The sequence below is a fragment of the Staurois parvus genome, unplaced genomic scaffold (genome assembly GCF_062004578.1).
Source record: "Staurois parvus isolate SC_StPar_1 unplaced genomic scaffold, SC_StPar_1.0 ptg002904l, whole genome shotgun sequence".
Lineage (NCBI taxonomy): Eukaryota > Metazoa > Chordata > Amphibia > Anura > Ranidae > Staurois > Staurois parvus.
Genome location: NW_028320700.1, coordinates 42,932 through 63,010, shown reverse-complemented (window position 1 = coordinate 63,010; position 20,079 = coordinate 42,932). Strand labels below are relative to the sequence as shown.

At 47.9% G+C, this 20,079-nt stretch overlaps 1 protein-coding gene across 1 annotated transcript in view; it reads left to right on the top strand.

The window, feature by feature from the left end:
* FHOD1 (formin homology 2 domain containing 1) overlaps window positions 1-20,079 on the top strand; it is a 154,270-nt gene that overhangs the window by 104,736 nt on the left and 29,455 nt on the right. Inside the window, exons 13-17 of the mRNA XM_089666909.1 lie at window positions 5,689-5,712; window positions 9,340-9,393; window positions 10,768-10,937; window positions 12,779-12,922; window positions 17,546-18,408. Of these exons, the coding sequence (XP_089523035.1) occupies window positions 5,689-5,712; window positions 9,340-9,393; window positions 10,768-10,937; window positions 12,779-12,922; window positions 17,546-18,408 (1,255 nt within the window). The remainder of the gene's footprint in view (window positions 1-5,688; window positions 5,713-9,339; window positions 9,394-10,767; window positions 10,938-12,778; window positions 12,923-17,545; window positions 18,409-20,079) is intronic.

The window sequence follows — 20,079 nt, the reverse complement described above, 5'->3', positions numbered from 1 at the left end:
GCTGGATGGTGGATGGCTGGATGGTGGATGGCTGGATGGTGGATGGCTGGATGGTGGATGGCTGGATGGTGGATGGCTGGATGGTGGATGGCTGGATGGTGGATGGCTGGATGGACGGAGGGATGGTAGATGGATGGTAGATGGATGGATGGTAGATGGATGGTAGATGGATGGATGGTAGATGGATGGATGGTAGATGGATGGATGGTAGATGGATGGATGGTAGATGGATGGATGGTGGATGGATGGATGGTGGATGGCTGGATGGTGGATGGCTGGATGGTGGATGGCTGGATGGTGGATGGCTGGATGGTGGATGGCTGGATGGTGGATGGCTGGATGGTGGATGGCTGGATGGTGGATGGCTGGATGGACGGAGGGATGGTAGATGGATGGTAGATGGATGGATGGTAGATGGATGGATGGCAGATGGATGGATGGTAGATGGATGGATGGTGGATGGATGGTAGATGGGTGGATGGTGGATGGCTGGATGGATGGTAGATGGGTGGATGGATGGTAGATGGGTGGATGGATGGGTGGTGGATTGATGGATGGTAGATGGGTGGATGGATGGGTGGTGGATTGATGGATGGTAGATGGGTGGATGGATGGGTGGTGGATTGATGGATGGTAGATGGGTGGATGGATGGGTGGTGGATTGATGGATGGTAGATGGGTGGATGGATGGGTGGTGGATTGATGGATGGTAGATGGGTGGATGGATGGTAGATGGATGATGTATGGTAGATGGATGGTAGATGGATGGATGGATGATAGATCAATATATAGATCAATATATAAATAAAACTAAACAAAACATTTTGAGCGTAAGCTCCTCTGGTACCGAGGAAGGCTTCCATGTTGTCAACTTTTATTTGACTTTCACGTTTTTTGCCCTTTTATATTTCATTTAAAATGTTTGGCCAAAAAAAATAAATAAATGTTCTGTAGATCTTTGCGATATTTGCTCATTTTCCCACATTTTTCCATTTTAGGATTGCTGCAAGTACATCAAAATATCAGTTGATCTGCCAGAAATGCAGTGAGGTTGTACCTTCCTGTAGTGCGATGACACAGATGAGTCTGCTGCACCGAAATCCCCAGCCGTGTTGTCAGCTCTGCCTGAATTCACCTCTGCTGGGGTACAGTTCACCTCCTCCTTTTGTTATGAAAAGGAGGGGGGGGTTCTGTAGTTCAGCAGAAGAAAACTGGGCAGGGCTGACAACACTGCTTAGAATTTTAGTGCAGCAGAGGCTTTGTTGTTGGCTCACTGGATTCATGGCAGGATCATCAGATATTTAAGCTGTATTGAAGGCGTGTATGTTTTTATTATTTTTTGTTTTTATTACTTTGCTCACACATAATTTAAGTGTCAGGATTTACTGATTATCCACCAGAGGGAGCTTTCAGGAGCTCAGTGCAATCTCTGCACCTCCATTTAATGTTTTGTGAGATATCAGCCACACGGGGAGTGCATTGTTTTTAGTTAGTTGGCTGACTCAGAGGCTTGTGGGAAGGAGCAGTAAAGCACAACCATTGTGCAGCACTGCAAAGTAGGAAGTGGTGCCTGAATATGTTATGAGATCATATTGATGCTTCTAAATACACATATAATTATTATTATAGAGTATTTATATAGCGCCAAAGGGTTTGCTCAGTGCTGTACATTAGAATGGGGGACAAGACATGAGACAATACAGTAACAAAACAATACACAATACACGAGGGTTAGAGGGCCCTGCCCTTTCGAGCTTACAGTCTAGGAGGGAGGGGATAGTGGTACAGGAGGAGATGGCTGTGGGGGATGGAATGGAGTGAGGAGTGGAGGGGATCGGCTGTTAGGTGAGGGTGGGGTAGGCTTCCCTGAAGAGATGGGTTTTCAGGGTGCGCCTAAAGGTGAGGAGGGTAGGGGACAATCTGATGGATTGGGGAAGTGAGTTCCAGAGGACGGGGGAAGCTCTGGAGAAGTCCTGCAGTTGGGCGTGGGAGATGGAGACCAGGGAGCTAGAGAGTAGGAGGTCTTGCGAGGAGCGAAGATTACGGGTAGGGTGGTATTTGGGTATCAGGTCGTTGAGGTAGTTTGGGGCAGCGGCATGAAAGGCCTTGTATGTCTGTGTTAGTAGTTTGAATTTGATGCGTTGGGCAATCGGGAGCCAGTGGAGGGAATGACAGAGGGGGGTGGCAGAAGTGGATCGGCTGGTAAGGTGGATGAGTCTGGCCACTGAGTTCAGGATAGACTGGAGCGGAGATAGCTTGTTTTGGGGTAGGCCAGTGAGAAGGGAGTTGCAGTAGTCCAGGCGTGAGATAATAAGGGAGTGAACGAGTTGTTTAGTAGTGTCTGGGGTTAGGAACGAACGTATTTTGGAGATGTTGCGGAGGTGGAGCCGGCATGCGGTAGTCAGCGATTGGGCATGGGGTTGGAAGGACAGGTTAGAGTCTAGGACAGGGGTGGGCAAACTTTTTGACTTGAGGGCCGCATTGGGTTCATATATTGGACCCGGGGGCCGGACCAAGAGTAGATGAATGATGTGTATGTGTCATCCATAGTAAGTATAGTAATATTCCCCCATAGTAAGCATAGTAATTAATCCCCCATATAGTAATTCATCCCCCATAGTAATTCATCCCCCCTATAGTAATTCATCCCCCCTATAGTAATTCATCCCCCATATAGTAATTCATCCCCCATATAGTAATTCATCCCCCATATAGTAATTCATCCCCCATATAGTAATTCATCCCCCATATAGTAATTCATCCCCCATATAGTAATTCATCCCCCATATAGTAATTCATCCCCCCTATAGTAATTCATCCCCCATATAGTAATTCATCCCCCATAGTAATTCATCCCCCATAGTAATTCATCCCTCATATAGTAATTCATCCCCCCTATAGTAATTCATCCCCCATATTAATTCATCCCCCATATTAAGTCCCCAAGTCCCCCCTGTGTCAATTCACTTACCTTTGCTCCGCGCGTTCCTCTCGCCGTCTTCCCGCGCCGTTCCGGTGTAGCATGAAAATCTGTCTCCTATGAGGATCTGTCCCCCTCGACGTATCTGCGCATGTGCCAGTTTCAGGCATTGGCAGCCGATCGGCGATCTCCGGCACATGCGCAGATACGTCGAGGGGGACAGATCCTCATAGGAGACAGATTTTCATGCTACACCGGTCTTCAGGGCGGACTGAGAGGAGCCTAGCTCCGCGGGCCGGATTAAAAGGTCCGCCGGGCCGTAGTTTGCCCATTGCTGGTCTAGGATGACACCTAGGACCTTGGCTTGCGTGGTGGGACTGATGGTGGCGTTGTTGGTCGTGATGGAGAGGGTGGGTCGGGGGGGTGCAGGCAGGGGGGAAAATTAGGAGCTCGGTTTTGGAAAGGTTCAGTTTGAGGAAGTAGAGCGACATCTAGTCCGATATGTCGTTCAGTAGGTGGGTGATACGGGCGGAGAATGAAGGGGTGAGGTGAGGGGTAGAGAGGTAAATTTACAAATTATGCTTAGAATTTTTTTTTTTTTTTTACTTTTTGCCATATCGATGAAATTATTGATCGATTTTGCAATGAAAAGAATAGATGTTCCCTTTAATAGTAGTACTGCATAATGGGATGGGAATATTTGATTCAAAGCTCCTCTGACGCAGAGGCTGATGTAACTGGCCGTGTTGTTGTAAGGAGCTGCATAATAGGCCAGATGAATAGCATTGTGTCTGTCCATAGCAGAGACATCAGAGTTCGAGCTTTTCTTCTGCGGAAGGGAGCATTGTGAATGCTTCAGTGTTCTCTGTACAGCCCTGAATATGCCGGGGCTATGAAGGTATAATAATGGCTGGAGACATTCGGTTGTGCAGGGAATGATGCAGAGGCTGACTGCTCTGCACATTGTATATTCTGTATTTTGTATAACCATTGGTGGTTGGCTGAAAATTTCCAGTCCTGCCATTTGGTAGCTCCCGTTAGCTATGCCTTAGTCCTATCTATGAAATTTCTTTATAACTTACTATTTCAACTCTCTAACTACAGAGGAACTCTTTAAATCATTTTCTGGCCTCATGGAATCCCTGCCAAAACTAATTGATTGGGGATCAGTGGGGAAAATGTTCCCTACATTGGTAGTCAGTGGGAAGAATTTCTACATTACAGTGGTGGTCAGAAAGCCACCCTTACTGGCAGCTAAAAAGATCATTGGTGCCATCCTACTGGTTCTGCCAAGTGGCAATGGCCATGATACTATGCAAGCACCATCAGATTGGATGGTCATTTGGTCCCCTAGCAACCTCAGGAGGAACCCAAGGAGTCTGTGGATCCCACTTGAGAATGGGTGATCAAACAGATCATTGGTGCCATGCTGCTGGTCCTGCCAAGTGGCAGTGGCCATGGTACTATGCAAGCACCATCAGATTGGATGGTCATTTGGTCCCCTAGCAACCTCAGGAGGAACCCAAGGAGTCTGTGGAATCCCACTTGAGAATGGGTGATCAAAACTATCATTGGTGCCATGCTGCTGGTTCTGCCCAGTGACATTGGCACTAGAACGATGTAGGCCTTATCAGATGGGGCGGTCAGTGATCCCCTAGCAACCTTTAGAAGGACTCAAGGGTTCCATGGAAAAATATAATTGGTGCAATGCCACTGGTTCTGCCAAGTGGTGTTGGTCCTCGAACTTTGTGGGCAGCATCTGATAGGGGGTCAGTTAGTCACAGCTCAAGGAACACCTTGCAACCTCTGAAGGAACTCCGGTTGAGAGTAGCTGATCAAAAAAATCATTGGTGCCTCTGGTTCTGCCAAATGACATTGGCACCATTATTATGCATGCAATATCAGATGGGGCGGTCAATTTGGTAACCGCTCAAGGAACCCCTAGCAAGCTCTGGAGGAGCCCAAAGGTTTCATGGAACCCTGGTTGAGAATGGATGATCAAAAAGATCATTGGTGCCAGGCCGCTGGTTCTGACAAGTGACCGCACTGGAACTATGCAGGCACTATCAGATAGGGTGGTCAATTGGTCACAGCTTAAGGAACCCCTAGCAATCTTTGGATGAACCCAAGGGTTCCATGGAATCCTAGCTAAGAATGGCTAATCAAAAATATCATTGGTGCCATGCCACTGATTCTGCCAAGTGGTGTTGGCCCCAGTGCTTTGATCGCCCATCGGATGGTGCCTGCAGTTAGTCATAGCTCAAGGAACTCCGAAAACCTCTTAATTAACCCATGTTGAGAATGGCTGTGCAAAAATATCATTACTGCCATACGTTGACCCTGGAACTATGCTGGCACCATCTACTGGGTGGTCAATTCTTTACAGCTCAAGGAACTCCTAGCAGCCTCTGAAGGAACCCTGATTGAGAATGGCTGATCAAAAAGATCATTGATGCCACGCTGCTGATTCTGCCAAGTGGCGTTGCCCCAGAGCTATGCAGGCACCATCAGATAGGGAGGTCTTTTAGTCACAGCTCAAGGAACTCCTAGCAACAATGGAAGGAACTTTAGAATTCAATGGAACCCTTGTGGTGATTGGCTGCCATACAGCCCAGCTGTGGTTGTAATTCACTATTGGATGAAAAGCATCTCATTTTTTGGGTCCCTAACAAATAGATATAAGATATCTGGTGCAGTTATCCTTTACCTCTATACTGTCATTTTCATTCTTAAACTTTGTCCTGTCTCTGATTCCTTTCTCTTTCCAGAGTCCCCCAAACTGATGCTGTTTGGTAAGTGCCTTCAGAGTGCACCCCATAACCCTTTGCACTTGGTGTTATTCCCCGTACTACCAGCCTCTTGTTTTTTCCCCACAGTTCTGTTATGGCTCTGCGTGTGTTTTACTATGGCAAATGGAACCGTTGTGTGTTTTTATAACCGGCATCATTTGTAAAACATTGCTGTCCCTGTGGTGTCATAATCGGAGTGTGTATAACGAGCGGGCACAACTGCCAATGTCCCGCTGTAGGGGAACTACTAGTCCTACAAGTGGTTGTTAAGGCATGCAAGACTTGTCATTCCTCAAAAATGGCTTTGCATTGACAAGTCCTAATTAATGGGAACCATTCGGTTTCTTGCCAACTTGTGAAGTATCCAGTGCTTTGTGAGCTGTGTACCCTGGCAAAGCCCAGTCTCTTCACACCCTAGAAGAAAAGGTTAGAAGATCCCATCAGCCATGTGAAACTGGAAGTTGGCCTTATGAAGCTTCTATAGTAGCATTGTCACTGGTAGTGAAGCCAAATGCAATCATCCATTGGTAAGTGGGATGTAGGCGTGTTCATTGAGAGCCCCTAACCTGACTCCTAGTGGGCATAACTGCTGCTCCTCCGAAATCCCGGTGCATTTGCATACGTATTTTCGGATCTGCAAGATGGGCTGATTGGAAGGCTTGGGTTTAGTTGGAGTGCCCCAGGCTGGATCGGGGTTTAGCTGGAGTGCCCCGGGCTGGATCGGGGTTTAGCTGGAGTGCCCCGGGCTGGGTCGGGCTTTAGCTGGAGTGCCCCGGGCTGGGTCGGGCTTTAGCTGGAGTGCCCCGGGCTGGGTCGGGCTTTAGCTGGAGTGCCCCGGGCTGGGTCGGGCTTTAGCTGGAGTGCCCCGGGCTGGGTCGGGCTTTAGCTGGCGTGCCCCGGGCTGGGTCGGGCTTTAGCTGGCGTGCCCCGGGCTGGGTCGGGCTTTAGCTGGGGTGCCCCGGGCTGGGTCGGGCTTTAGCTGGGGTGCCCCGGGCTGGGTCGGGCTTTAGCTGGGGTGCCCCGGGCTGGGTCGGGCTTTAGCTGGGGTGCCCCGGGCTGGGTCGGGCTTTAGCTGGGGTGCCCCGGGCTGGGTCGGGCTTTAGCTGGCGTGCCCCGGGCTGGGTCGGGCTTTAGCTGGCGTGCCCCGGGCTGGGTCGGGGTTTAGCTGGCGTGCCCCGGGCTGGGTGGGGCTTTAGCTGGCGTGCCCCGGGCTGGGTGGGGCTTTAGCTGGCGTGCCCCGGGCTGGGTGGGGCTTTAGCTGGCGTGCCCCGGGCTGGGTGGGGCTTTAGCTGGCGTGCCCCGGGCTGGGTGGGGCTTTAGCTGGCGTGCCCCGGGCTGGGTGGGGCTTTAGCTGGCGTGCCCCGGGCTGGGTTGGGCTTTAGCTGGAGTGCATTAGGCGCCAAGTACTCCAGAAAAGGGAAAATGTGCTGGAGGAATATGGAGGCCATATTTGCTGACCTCCCCTGGAGAATGCCAGTTGCCTGACTCTCTTGCTCGTCCAGTGGCTTCTGTACTTTTAGTCGCTAACCCCCAACAAGTGTTAGAACTTCTGGCTTCACTTTTAGGTTCCTGTGCTGCTTGCTTCTTCCTAGTCAGTGGTTAAGAGGTATTTAAACCAAAGACGGCCCGGCATTTTCTTCAGGAGGTTTTAACATCCATATTTTTCTTTACAAGTTTCCCATAAATTAGTGAGAACTTTACTGTCTGTTCTTTAAATCCGTGAGGATCTTGACTCCGTCGGTTGTTGCGGTTGCATCATATTTGGATTTTGCTGTTTGTGTGGCTGTCAGTCCTGTGACTGTTTATTGTACAGATCTTTACCTTTATAGATCTCTCATTAGTCAGCGATTTAAAGCAATGAAAAAATCAGTTCTTAGGTTACAATAGCTGTGCAAGTAAACCTTCTGCCATGCGCACCTGCAGGAGTTTGTATTTTAGCTTCTGTGTGTGATCACTTTTGACCTGCCTCCACATGGCTTTCCTCAGTAGGTATAAATCAGAAAAAATGAGATATAATAGTAGCATCTGTTTTAAAGTGAAACTCCAAACTTTTTTTTTTTTTTTTAATGCACTCAGTAGAGAATAGACAGCAATCCCGCTGCCATGACAGCATAGAGCGCGTGAGAAATGGTCAAAGACTTGTGGCTGCATCTCCAGTCAATGGAACCAGCGTCATGAGTCCTGGATTCACATTGCCTTTCTCTGGATACAGTTGAGAAAGCTTACAACTTTTATCATTTTTATCATTTTATTTAAGCAATTATTCAAGAATTTCAGGAGATGGTGCCGTCACAACCAGGGCCAGCTTGCAGGAAGATAATACGGCTGATGCTTTATGAATAATAGCTCTAGTTTGATTCCAACAATCCCGTCTTCGCAAATATGGATCAGAACCTTGATGGTCATGTGACTGTCCTGCATGGGGGTAAAGTTACTGGGCCATTGAGGCTTCCACCCCCGTCGCTGGGCCATTGAGGCTTCCACCCCCGTCGCTGGGCCATTGAGGCTTCCACCCCCGTCGCTGGGCCATTGAGGCTTCCACCCCCGTCGCTGGGCCATTGAGGCTTCCACCCCCGTCGCTGGGCCATTGAGGCTTCCACCCCCGTCGCTGGGCCATTGAGGCTTCCACCCCCGTCGCTGGGCCATTGAGGCTTCCACCCCCGTCGCTGGGCCATTGAGGCTTCCACCCCCGTCGCTGGGCCATTGAGGCTTCCACCCCCGTCGCTGGGCCATTGAGGCTTCCACCCCCGTCGCTGGGCCATTGAGGCTTCCACCCCCGTCGCTGGGCCATTGAGGCTTCCACCCCCGTCGCTGGGCCATTGAGGCTTCCACCCCCGTCGCTGGGCCATTGAGGCTTCCACCCCCCCCCGTCGCTGGGCCGTCTAGGCTTCCACCCCCCCCCGTCGCTGGGCCGTCTAGGCTTCCACCCCCCCGTCGCGGGGCCGTCGAGGCTCCCACCCCCGTCGCGGGGCCGTCGAGGCTCCCACCCCCGTCGCGGGGCCGTCGAGGCTCCCACCCCCGTCGCGGGGCCATCGAGGCTCCCACCCTCGTCGCGGGGCCATCGAGGCTCCCACCCTCGTCGCGGGGCCATCGAGGCTCCCACCCTCGTCGCGAGGCCATCGAGGCTCCCACCCTCGTCGCGAGGCCATCGAGGCTCCCACTCTCGTCGCGGGGCCATCGAGGCTCCCACCCCCGTCGCGGGGCCGTCAAGGCTTGTTGCCTCAGGCATCACGGCTTCCACCTTTGTCGCTGAGCCCTCAAGACTTCCAACCCTGCAGACTTTCCCATAATCCCATGGTGTCAGGACAGGGAGCAGATGACCGTATGAGATGCACAAGTCATTCAACTTCAGATTTTATGACCTAAAGCCAGGCTGACACAGGGATTACAGATTTTAGATGGATAGCTGAACTTTTTTTTCAAATTTTTGGTGCGGAACATATTTGTGCCTTTGAGAACAAGTGAGCATGTGACCCCCCCCCCCTCCACCAGTTCTATGCATATCCCCCTTTTTTTAACAGATAACATTTGTGGTGTGAAGCCGCATGCTTTTGTCACTTACCCCCATGGTGTGCGGAGTGTAGGCATGCCATACGTCTATTAAGAGCCGCTAACCTGATCTTCCTGCAGGGATGACAGGAACAATCATGTGTATGGGGACAAACCCATCTTGAAGAAGTTCCAGTAAGTATTTTTTATAAACGGCTGCCATGCCTGTATGTGCGCCACTTTTAAATCACGAACTGTCCTGTTGTCTAGTCGTATATATGACCCAACAATGTTATCTGAGTTGAGTGTTGATTGAACCAATAAACCGACCGTCTGATTTCATTGAGGGTCTGTAGATCCAAAAAACAGGGCTCACGGTATATATGTAATCCACAAGAGGAACAGGAGGGGAGGAAAAATTTGCCCAGGTATCAAGCCTTGTGGAAGATATAGGAAAAATGGAAAAAATGGGGGCACCACTCAAAACTTGGGGGACTACTCGCTCATTAAAATAAGCATTCAGAAGATGTGAATTCATTTGTTTCAAGAAAACAGCTAACGCATTTCGAGGAGCTGTTTCCTCTGCATCGGGGGTTAATTGGTAGAATCAATGGGTGGATGTATTGGACGCTGCTTTGGAGGACAGGTTGGCATGTCTTTGTAAGGTATCCATTTCAGTTTGGTTATCCAGTATCCCTGGCTTTTGGTCTCAGATAGTGTTGTACTTCATGTCACACTAATGCCTATTCTGCCACTTGGCCCTGATGAAGTAGGTGCAGATGCCCGAAACGTTTTCTTTTATTGAAATAGAATTTGCATTCACAATGCAGCACGGCAGCTGCTTTGCACAGGACCCAAAAAACTGCAGTGGCAACTACTACAGCGATTCTCTTGTTTCCACAGTTGTTTCCACAAGTATGGGATGTGCATACTTTCACTGATCCAATATACCTATATATTGAAATCCATATCTGGGGTTCCGTTTTAACAATGGTATACCTTCTGAATCCACTGAAGGAGTAGTCCTTCACATCTCAGCTGTTTGTAAATATGATTGTCTCCTGTGATCTTTAGCTCCATCCAGTGGCTATAATGAGCTTTTTATTTTAGGTATTTCAGAAAAATAATGCATTATGGCCACTAGATGGAGCTGACAATCGTAGGACATAATCAGATTACAAACAATACAGTGGTCATTTATGGGTCCTGTGCAAATGCCGAAGATAACGAATATTTTTTTTATAAATGAACTCAAAAGTCCAGTCAATTTCTTTTTTTTTTTTTTATATATACAGGGCAAATACAAGAACCTCTGTTGGCTTTTTACTGGACCTGTAGCGCAGGTGCAGAGGTTTACACAGCAGAATCTCCTACTTGTTAAGTACTTTGTTTTCTGTGCGCACACGGGGATTTTTACAGATATGTTGTGTTTGTGATGCTCACTTTATAATTTTCTTTTAGACTTTTCAGGCCTTTTAAATTTTACAAGTTCCAGGTGATTTAAAATATTTCAAGATATTTTTTTGACTAACCCCAGGAGGTAAATATCTGATGTGTATTTTGCTTTAGAAACCGTTTTTTGGAGAATCTGGCGGCCACCGAACTGGAAAAAATGTCCGCTTTGTCCAAAGGAAGGCAGGAGATTTTGGCGGAAGCCGTGCGTAATGGCAGCAATGCGGAAGAAGAGTCAGCGGGTGAACAGCCGGAGGAGGGCAATGAGTTTGGAGAGCAGAATGAAGGTACGGCTCTGGATGCTTACTTACTCACCTTATACCAGGGGTAGGCAACCTGCGGCTCTCTAGCTGTTGTGGAACTACATTTCCCATGAGGCATTGCAAAGATTACAAAACTGACAGTTACAGCTATGACTTGCAGAGGCATGATGGAACTTGTAGTCCTGCGGCTCTCAGGTTGCCTACCCCTGCCCTATACCATGTAAAGGGAAACTATCTCTAGCTAGCAGTGAAGGATGTTATTTAAGCGGAGTTCCACCTGAAAGAAAAAAAAAATAAAAGCAGCTACAAAAACTGTAGCTGCTGACATTAAAATACAGCCACTTACCTGTCCCTCGGTCCAGCGGTGTCCTCACCACGGCTGGTTTCACCAGCTGTCTTCTCTCCCTGTCGCCGGCATCTTCAGTGTGGGCACCCGGCTGTGACAGCTTGCGGCTTCACAGCTGGGTGCCCACTGCGCATGCGACTACGGGGAGGGAAGGGGAGGACAACTTCCACTTCCGATTGCCTAGGCGATAGCAGTGGGAGTGGGTACCTGTCAGATTCGGGTCCCCGCTCCCCCAAGGTGCCAATCTTTAATGGGGAGCAGGGGACAAAGGCTTAAAGCGGAACTTACCCTTTTGGGTGGAGCGCCGCTTTAAATCTGAACTCCAGGCACACAGCTAAATACATAGAATATATACATATATGGAACTGTTTTCTGCCAAAGAGGTTTGTATTTCTGTCCAGCCAGTCCTAAAATTTTCACAGCTTTGCCACACTGCACAGTCCGGGCTGGCAGGGGAGGAGACCTGATTTTTCTCTGCTGCAGTTTACTGGCGCTTATGGGTCTTGTCCCTCCCACAGCCTGTGATAGGACAGTAAAAGGAGAAGCAGCAGAGCTCATCTCTTCTACTGCTCTCTTCTTCCATCAGCTTATTCCTTGGATGCTTCTTCCAAAAAGAAGCCTCAAGGTACCTAAAAATATATATCATCAAACAAAAATATGTATTCCGGGAGTCCCTAGACACCAAGCCAATGAGAAACTACCAAAAAAAAAGACTAGTTGTGGACTCAACCGGCAGTGGGGGTTTGCAAATACTCAAGAAAAATAATTCAAACAAAGGAGAAGGTGATCAATGGCGCACGAAAACTTCTTTATTAACACGGACAAAATTAAAAGTATAAAACAAAACACGAAAAAATCGTACAACTCTCCACAGGTCCCATGTAGGTAAATACCTATAAGGGGAAGCTCATTAGTTGAAGCTCATTCCGGTTGGTTCCACAACCAGACCTTTTTTTGGTAGTTTCTCATTGTTCCTTGGATAGCAGCACACCTGATTGGCTCCTTGTGCTGCTCCATTGCAAAAGCATCGCTGAAAGCATCAAAAAAGCATGTTGAAGCAGTAGGCACTTTAATGTGTGTTAAAGCCAAAGCCAGTGTGAGTCCTAACACCATGGCCACCTTGTGTGTGGTAGAGAAGTGGAGGTCACGTCTCAGCAGTAATAGTTTCCCTTTGACATGCGTTGTGTTGAATGCAGTTACTCATACACAGAATACCACATTGCATGGCTAGAGAATGCTGCATTTGCTCTCTGCTCAGTTCATGCATGTTGTTGTCTGGTCTACTAAACGAATGCTTCTTGCCGTGCTAGTCTCGATGTAGTCCAGGCCTTTCCCATTAACTGTTGTCCAATATGCATGTCCCTTCACCATCCAACCTCATCCACCCATAGATCAGTAGGCATGTCCTTCTATCCTGCTCCCTGCCTGGGATTTGCATGCACCCTGTGCCCCCCTATGAGCATGGTTTCTCCTCTGCCCCTTGGGTGGGTGTGTATTGATCCCCCTCTGTTGGACACAGGAAAGGGAGATCTCAGTGAGAAGGAAGAGAAAAATGAAAGTGTCAATGAGAAAGAGCTGTGTTCTGGGTCCAGCGATTCCTCCGCCAGCAGCACCTTGGAGAGAGAGGAACGAGAAGAGAAAGAGGAACCCGAATCCGAGCCAGGCAAGACTTTCCGTCAACTCGCCAACTGCACCCCACTCCGTCACTACACTCACCACAACTCAGGCTGAACCCATCACTCAAGAAGTTTTGGAAGAGAGAGCGCCATACCAAAAGTTCAAGCCAATATTTGAAGGTTCTAAGGGTCTCCTTCCAAAGGGCTTGATGTGGTACTAAACATACCAATGTGCTGGACTCAAAGGGGGTTATAGTTCAAAGTAAATCCAAATATTAGTAAGGTAGGCTCTCTTCCATTCTTGGTCTTTGGTATGGCACTCCTCTTCCATTCTTGGTCTTTGGTATGGCACTCCTCTTCCATTCTTGGTCTTTGGTATGGCACTACTCTTCCAAAATTCTTTGATCTTTATCTGAAATACCGGCCAGAGGCCTTCTCATGTTATGAGAACTGCCTAACCAGAGCCATTGTAATGTATTCAGTAGGCTCTGCTCCACTCCAAAAGTTCATTTGATATCCAGTGCCTCCCATTCGCTCAGCATTTACACCCAGTGAAGGCCTAAAGCCTAATTCCAGCTTTCATTTAAAGTGGTTTTAAATCTTTTCATATACCCAGTGAAGTGACCGGCCTCAGGTGATACACAGAGATGAAAGAAATCCTCCTATGTAAGTTGTACCTGTTTATTTTCAGTCTTCTCTTCTCTACAGCTGTTCAAAGTGCCTAATTTATACCTCTTGTCTGAGCTGTCAGAAGAAAAGGGGGCGGAGAGCTGAAATCACCCTCCTTCAGAGCTCAGTGAGGAGAGTTCTAACAGCTTATTGGATGGAAGGGACATACCCCCTTCACCAACAGAGCTGATGTTGTCATTCACAGGCTGTGTGCTGGAGCTCCCTCCCCTGTCACTTTTCTGTTCTCTTGCTGTCAGGAAAACATGTCAAAAGTGACTCATGCAAATAGCAGAGGAAGGAGGCAGCATATAGAAAATGGCACTTAATGCTCCTAATTGAGACAAGTACACACCATAGAGGGATATACAGTCAGGTCCATAAATATTGGGACATCGACACAATTCTAACATTTTTGGATCTATACACCACCACAATGGATTTGATATGAAACTAACAAGATGTGCTTTAACTGCAAACTGTCAGCTTTAATTTGAGGGTATTTACATCCAAATCAGGTGAACGGTGTAGGAATTTCAACAGTTTGCATATGTGCCTCCCACTTGTTAATGGACCAAAAGTAATGGGACAGAATAATAATCATAAATCAAACTTTCACTTTTTAATACTAGGTTGCAAATCCTTTGCAGTCAATTACAGCCTGAAGTGTGGAACGCATAGACATCACCAGACATTGGGTTTCATCCCTGGTGATGCTCTGCCAGGCCTCTACTGCAACTGTCTTCAGTTCCTGCTTGTTCTTGGGGCATTTTCCCTTCAGTTTTGTCTTCAGCAAGTGAAATGCTCAATCGGATTCAGGTCAGGTGATTGACTTGGCCATTACAGAACATTCCACTTCTTTCCCTTAAAAAACTCTTTGGTTGCTTTTGCAGTCTGCTTTGGGTCATTGTCCATCTGCACTGTGAAGCGTCCAATGAGTTGTGAAGCATTTGGCTGAATATGAGCAGATAATATTCCCGAAACACTTCAGAATTCATCCGGCTGCTTCTGTCAGCAGTCACATCATCAATAAATACAAGAGAACCAGTTCCATTGACAGCCATACATGCCCACGCCATGACACTACCACCACCATGCTTCACTGATGAGGTGGTATGCTTAGGATCATGAGCAGTTCCTTCTCCATCCTCTTCTCTTCCCATCACTCTGGTACAAGTTGATGTCGGTCTCATCTGTCCATAGGATGTTGTTCCAGAACTGTGAAGGCTTTTTTACATGTCGTTTGGCAAACTCTAATCTGGCCTTCCTGTTTTTGAGGCTCACCAATGGTTTCCATCTTGTGGTGAACCCTCTGTATTCACTCTGGTGAAGTCTTCTCATGATTGGTGACTTTGACACACATACACCTACCTCCTGGAGAGTGTTCTTGATCTGGCCAACTGTTGTGAAGGGAGTTTTCTTCACCAGGGAAAGAATTCTTCGGTCATCCACCACAGTTGTTTTCCGTGGTCTTCCGGGTCTTTTGGTGTTGCTGAGCTCACCGGTGAGTTCCTTCTTTTTAAGAATGTTCCAAACAGTTGTTTTGGCCACGCCTAATGTTTTTGCTATCTCTCTGATGGGTTTGTTTTGTTTTTTCAGCCTAATGATGGCTTCACTGATAGTGACAGCTCTTTGGATCTCATCTTGAGAGTTGACAGCAACAGATTCCAAATGCAAATAGCACACTTGAAATGAACTCTGGACCTTTTATCTGCTCATTGTAATTGGGATAATGAGGGAATAACACACACCTGGTCATAGAACAGCTGAGAAGCCAATTGTCCCATTACTTTTGGTCCCTTAACAAGTGGGAGGCACATATGCAAACTGTTGTAATTCCTACACCGTTCACCTGATTTGGATGTTAATACCCTCAAATTAAAGCTGACAGTCTGCAGTTAAAGCACATCTTGTTCGTTTCATTTCAAATCCATTGTGGTGGTGTATAGAGCCAAAAATGTTAGAATTGTGTCGATGTCCCACTATTTATGGACCTGACTGTACTTTGTTCATATTTCATAGCTGAGGTTTACAACCACTTTAACTTTAAATAGTTTATTTGGACCAAGCTGGTTGAAACAAACTCTTTCCCTCTATAATACATGCAGCTGCTGTCAGCGCTGTATAAACTGTATATAGCATCCACTACATGCAGAGTATACAGCACTGTGTTCCAGCAGCAGCATGGAGATTTCCAAAAAATATCCATCAAGGTGTCCAACAGCATTTTCAACAAAGTAATAAAGTATAATAAAGACATGAACCTTATAGCATGAATAGTATCAGTGGTCTCCAAACTGCAGGTACAGCCCTTTGCTTGCTTTTATCCAGCCATTCCCCCCCCCCCCCTGTCAGGAACAGTGGGGAATAGTTCTTCACACTGACAATGGAGCACTATTCCTCCCACTGACACCAATGATGGGGCACTATTCCTCCCACTGATACCAATGATGGGGCACTATTCCTCCCACTGATACCAATGATGGGGCACTATTCCTCCCACTGACACCAATGATGGGACATCATTCCTCCCACTGACACCAATGATGGAGCACTATTTCTTCGACTGACACCAATGATGGGGCACTATTTCTCCCATTGACCCCAACAATGAGGCACTATTCCTACGACTGACACACAAGGTGGGATACTGTTCCTCCTGCTGATGCCAATGATGGGGCATTATTCCTTCCACTGACACTAATAATAAGGCACTATTCCTCCCACAAACACCAACAATGGAACACTATTCCTACCACTGACCACAAAGAAGGGACACTGTTCCTCCCGCTGACACCAATGATGGGGCTTTTTTCCTTTCATTAACACCAACAGTGGGACACTATTCCTACCACTGACAACAAAGAAGGGATACTGTTCCTCCTGCTGACACCAATGATGGGGCTTTATTCCTTTCACTGACACCAACAGTGGGACACTTCCTATCACTGACAACAAAGAAGGGATACTGTTCTTCCTGCTGACACCAATGATGGGGCTTTATTCCTTTCACTGACACCAAAGATGGGACACCCCTCCCCCTTACTGTATATCAAAGAGGGAATTTTCTACTCCTGATGGCCACAGTCTGGCCCTCCTAAATTTTGAAGGACGGTAAACTGGCCATTTGTTTAGAATGTTTGGAGACCCCTGATATACATTCTAGAACCTGTGAAATTAACGTGTCGTAGAGCCATCCGACCATAACATTCAACAAATCAATATGCAATAATAATAAAATGTCAACCAAAAGGAATGTGCTGTATCATTAATGGTAGCACCACCCTGAAAAGATAGATGAGAGGAAAGGAGGAATGAAAGAGAGGGAAAAGAGTCTCTAGAGGACGACGAGACCTTCCCTACTGAACATCCCCATACAACCCCGAACCGGCAGAGCATCATGAGTGCAACGTCAATGGGATGGTTGTGCTTCTGAGAGGTGCCAAGGGCGCCAGATCTTATTGAACTTTAAAATCTCATTAGGAATACGAGCCGTCAAGTCAAAGAAACGATTTCAAGTTAAATGGAAGCTGGGGTTAGCCTTTAATAGGATATTCCAAGCAAAAGTAAGTTTTTTGGGACGAGTCCTCCACCAGCTGCTTTTAGCAGTTGGATTTTTCTGCTGTTGTCCCTGGCTGTATTCCAACCACTTGGAGTTTTGGTGGTCCCACCTGTTGTATTCTCCATAATTAAAGTTAATAACTCTCAGCAGCAATTGTGCAGAGATGTTCACTCCCATCTAAAATTTCACAAGCTAGTCTCAAAGAAGCACCAAAAATGAATAGATTGTGTGGCTCACCGGTATCTACCAAACACTGATATGTCAACTTTGGGTGGACTGATACTTTAACCTTTAGCCTCCAAAGGCAAAGTTTGGGATTGCAAGAACATACAGTAGATATGTTTGGGAGGTAATGATATTTTAGTTGGTTTTCTCTGCTTTTTTATATCGCTGATCAAAGTCAACCTTTAATATGTTTATTTTTAATTTATTTTTTCTTTAGCCAGTCCTGTTCCTCCACCTACCACAGACCGAAGCAGCTCTAAGAAGTTCATGCTGGACATGTTCAATAATAAACAGAGCTCTGACCTGGACACAGAACTGCTCAACGCAAAGAACGCTGCTGGGAACGACATAGGAAAACCACCGAGGGACAAGAGGGCTCCTACACCCAGAACTGAACCATGCGAGACCGAGAGCTCTCCCACCAAAGTCCCTGTTGAGAACGGCTCAGATCTGCGCAAAGCCGTGAGAGCTCAGTACAGTATTGATGCAGAGACGAACGCCAAGAACCTCGAAAAAACGCTTATGACGCCCTTTAAGAAACCAGCCGAAACGCTGTGGGAGAAGACGGCGCCGCAGCCTCAGACAGAGCTTAAGATTAAAGATTTGGACTTTACTGACCTGTGTGAGGAGGAGGACTTTGACGTTCTCGATTTTGAGGCCTCAGAATCTGTTCTGCCTTCCCGTACGTCCACGGCAAACTATTGCACTCCCCCGTCTATTCCAGGACTTCCTCTGCCACCCCCTCCACCACCACCCCCATTTGGCGGGTGCCCTGGTTTTCCTTCACCTCTCCCACCACCCCCTGCCTGCCCTCCACCTGGTGCACGACCACAATTGCCTCCACCACCTCCAGCTCCACCCAGTTTCAGTACCAAATCTATGGACTCTATCACCCCGGCGTTTAATAAGAAGAGGAAGACGGTGAAACTGTTCTGGAAAGAGATGAAGGAGGCAGACTGCCAGAGCCGGGGGAAATTTGGAAAAGGCACCTTGTGGGAGTCTCTGGATAAGGTGATGGTGGACACTGAGAAGCTTGAACATCTTTTTGAATCCAAAGCTAAAGAGCTGGTTTCTGCCAAGGTGAATACTTAATGAAAGTTACTGTAGCTGCTTTCTCTGGTAGCCCAAAACATTGAAACTAGTAATGTTCAAATGTGCCCCCCCCTCCCCAAACCTGTATCAGTCACCTCAGAAAAGACTGGTGCAAGACAGATAGAATTAGCTTGACAGGTTCTGGTAGACTTTAACAAAATGCTGGCCGTCTGCCCATAGACGACTACTGTTGCATAAACGTGAATGAGATGGATAAAGGATGGCTTCAGCTCCTGTTCTCCACCTGTAGAGGACTCTCGGGTGCGCTTTGCCCTTTTCGGGGCCTAATTGTGGAGGCCCCGAAGTGCCAAACTCATCTGACGAGTTCTCTCGGAAGTCTACCAATGGGGAAACGTGTTCTGGTGACAACTGTGTAGGAGGGGTATTGCTTCTCTCTGGAGAAATCTTATTTTTTTGCTTTGTCTTTGGGACAGGAAGGGAGGGGAAATCCCGGGGGAACAGGATTAACCCCAACATGTAATTTTTTGTCTTTGCTTTGTGTAAAACATAGCAGAGGCTACAGTTGTTCTACAGTAGATGCTGCAATGAGGTTGGAATGTATGGGTGGCCAGCAGGAGACTGTAAGATGTGAGAAGACGCTTGCAGGTGACCAGGAGCAGTGTCACACTGTCTGTTAAGCCAGGGTTTGTCAACTGGGGTGCCACAAAGTCTCCAGGGGTGCCATGGCACAATTACATAAAGCCCTGTACAGTCGGATGGTGAAAAGTTACTTTGGTTAACTTCTGTGTACAGAGAGCACATCCCGGGGAGAGCACATCCCGTTCCTCCTCCCTGCTATCTAGAACTATTGCCGGCAAAACCGAAAGCTCTGCACAGGAGGTCGGGTACAAACAGAGCTTTCAGATTTGCTGTACAGGAGGGGGCATTTTTTTTTGGTGGGGGGGGTTGCTAGGAGGGGGATTTGTGTTACCAGGGGGAATTTGTGGTAGGTGGCAGTATTTTTGAGGAAGTGTTTGTGGCTGCGGAGGAAAGGGGAGGGAGGGGTGTTGTGCTGGGGGGAGGGATTTTGGAGGGGGAATTTGTGCTACAAGGGGGGATTTGTGGTAGAGGGGGAGTTTTTTTTTGAGGGGGTGTTTGTGGCTAGCAGGTGGGGGGGGATTTGTGGGAGGAGGGTTGGGTTTGTGCTAGGAGGTTTATTTTGCAGGCAGGATTTGTGCTTAGGAGGGAGCATTTTGGAGGAGGGGGGGTTGTGGTTAGCAGGGGGAATTTGTGGTAGGAGGGGGCGTTTTTGAGGTGGTGTTTGTGGCTAGCAAGGACAGGAGGGGTGGATTTGTGGGAGAGAGAGAGGTATGTGCTACCAGGGGGGGGGGGATTTGTGCTACCAGGGCGGGGATTTGTGCTACAAGGGGGCGTTTGTGAGGGGGCATTTTTGAGGAGGGGTTTGTGGCTAGCGGGGACGGGAGGGGTGGATTTGTGGGAGAAGGAAGGGTATGTGCTACCAGGGGGGACTTGTGCTACCAGGGGGGATTTGTGCTACCAGAGGGGATTTGTGCTACCAGGGGGGTGTTTTTGAGGGGGTGTTTGTTCTGGGAGGGTTGTGCTAGGAGGGGGAATTTGTTGTGCTAGGAGGTTTATTTTCCGGGGGGATTTGTGGTTAGGAGGAGGTGTTTGTGGCTAGCATTGGGGCGAGGAGGATTT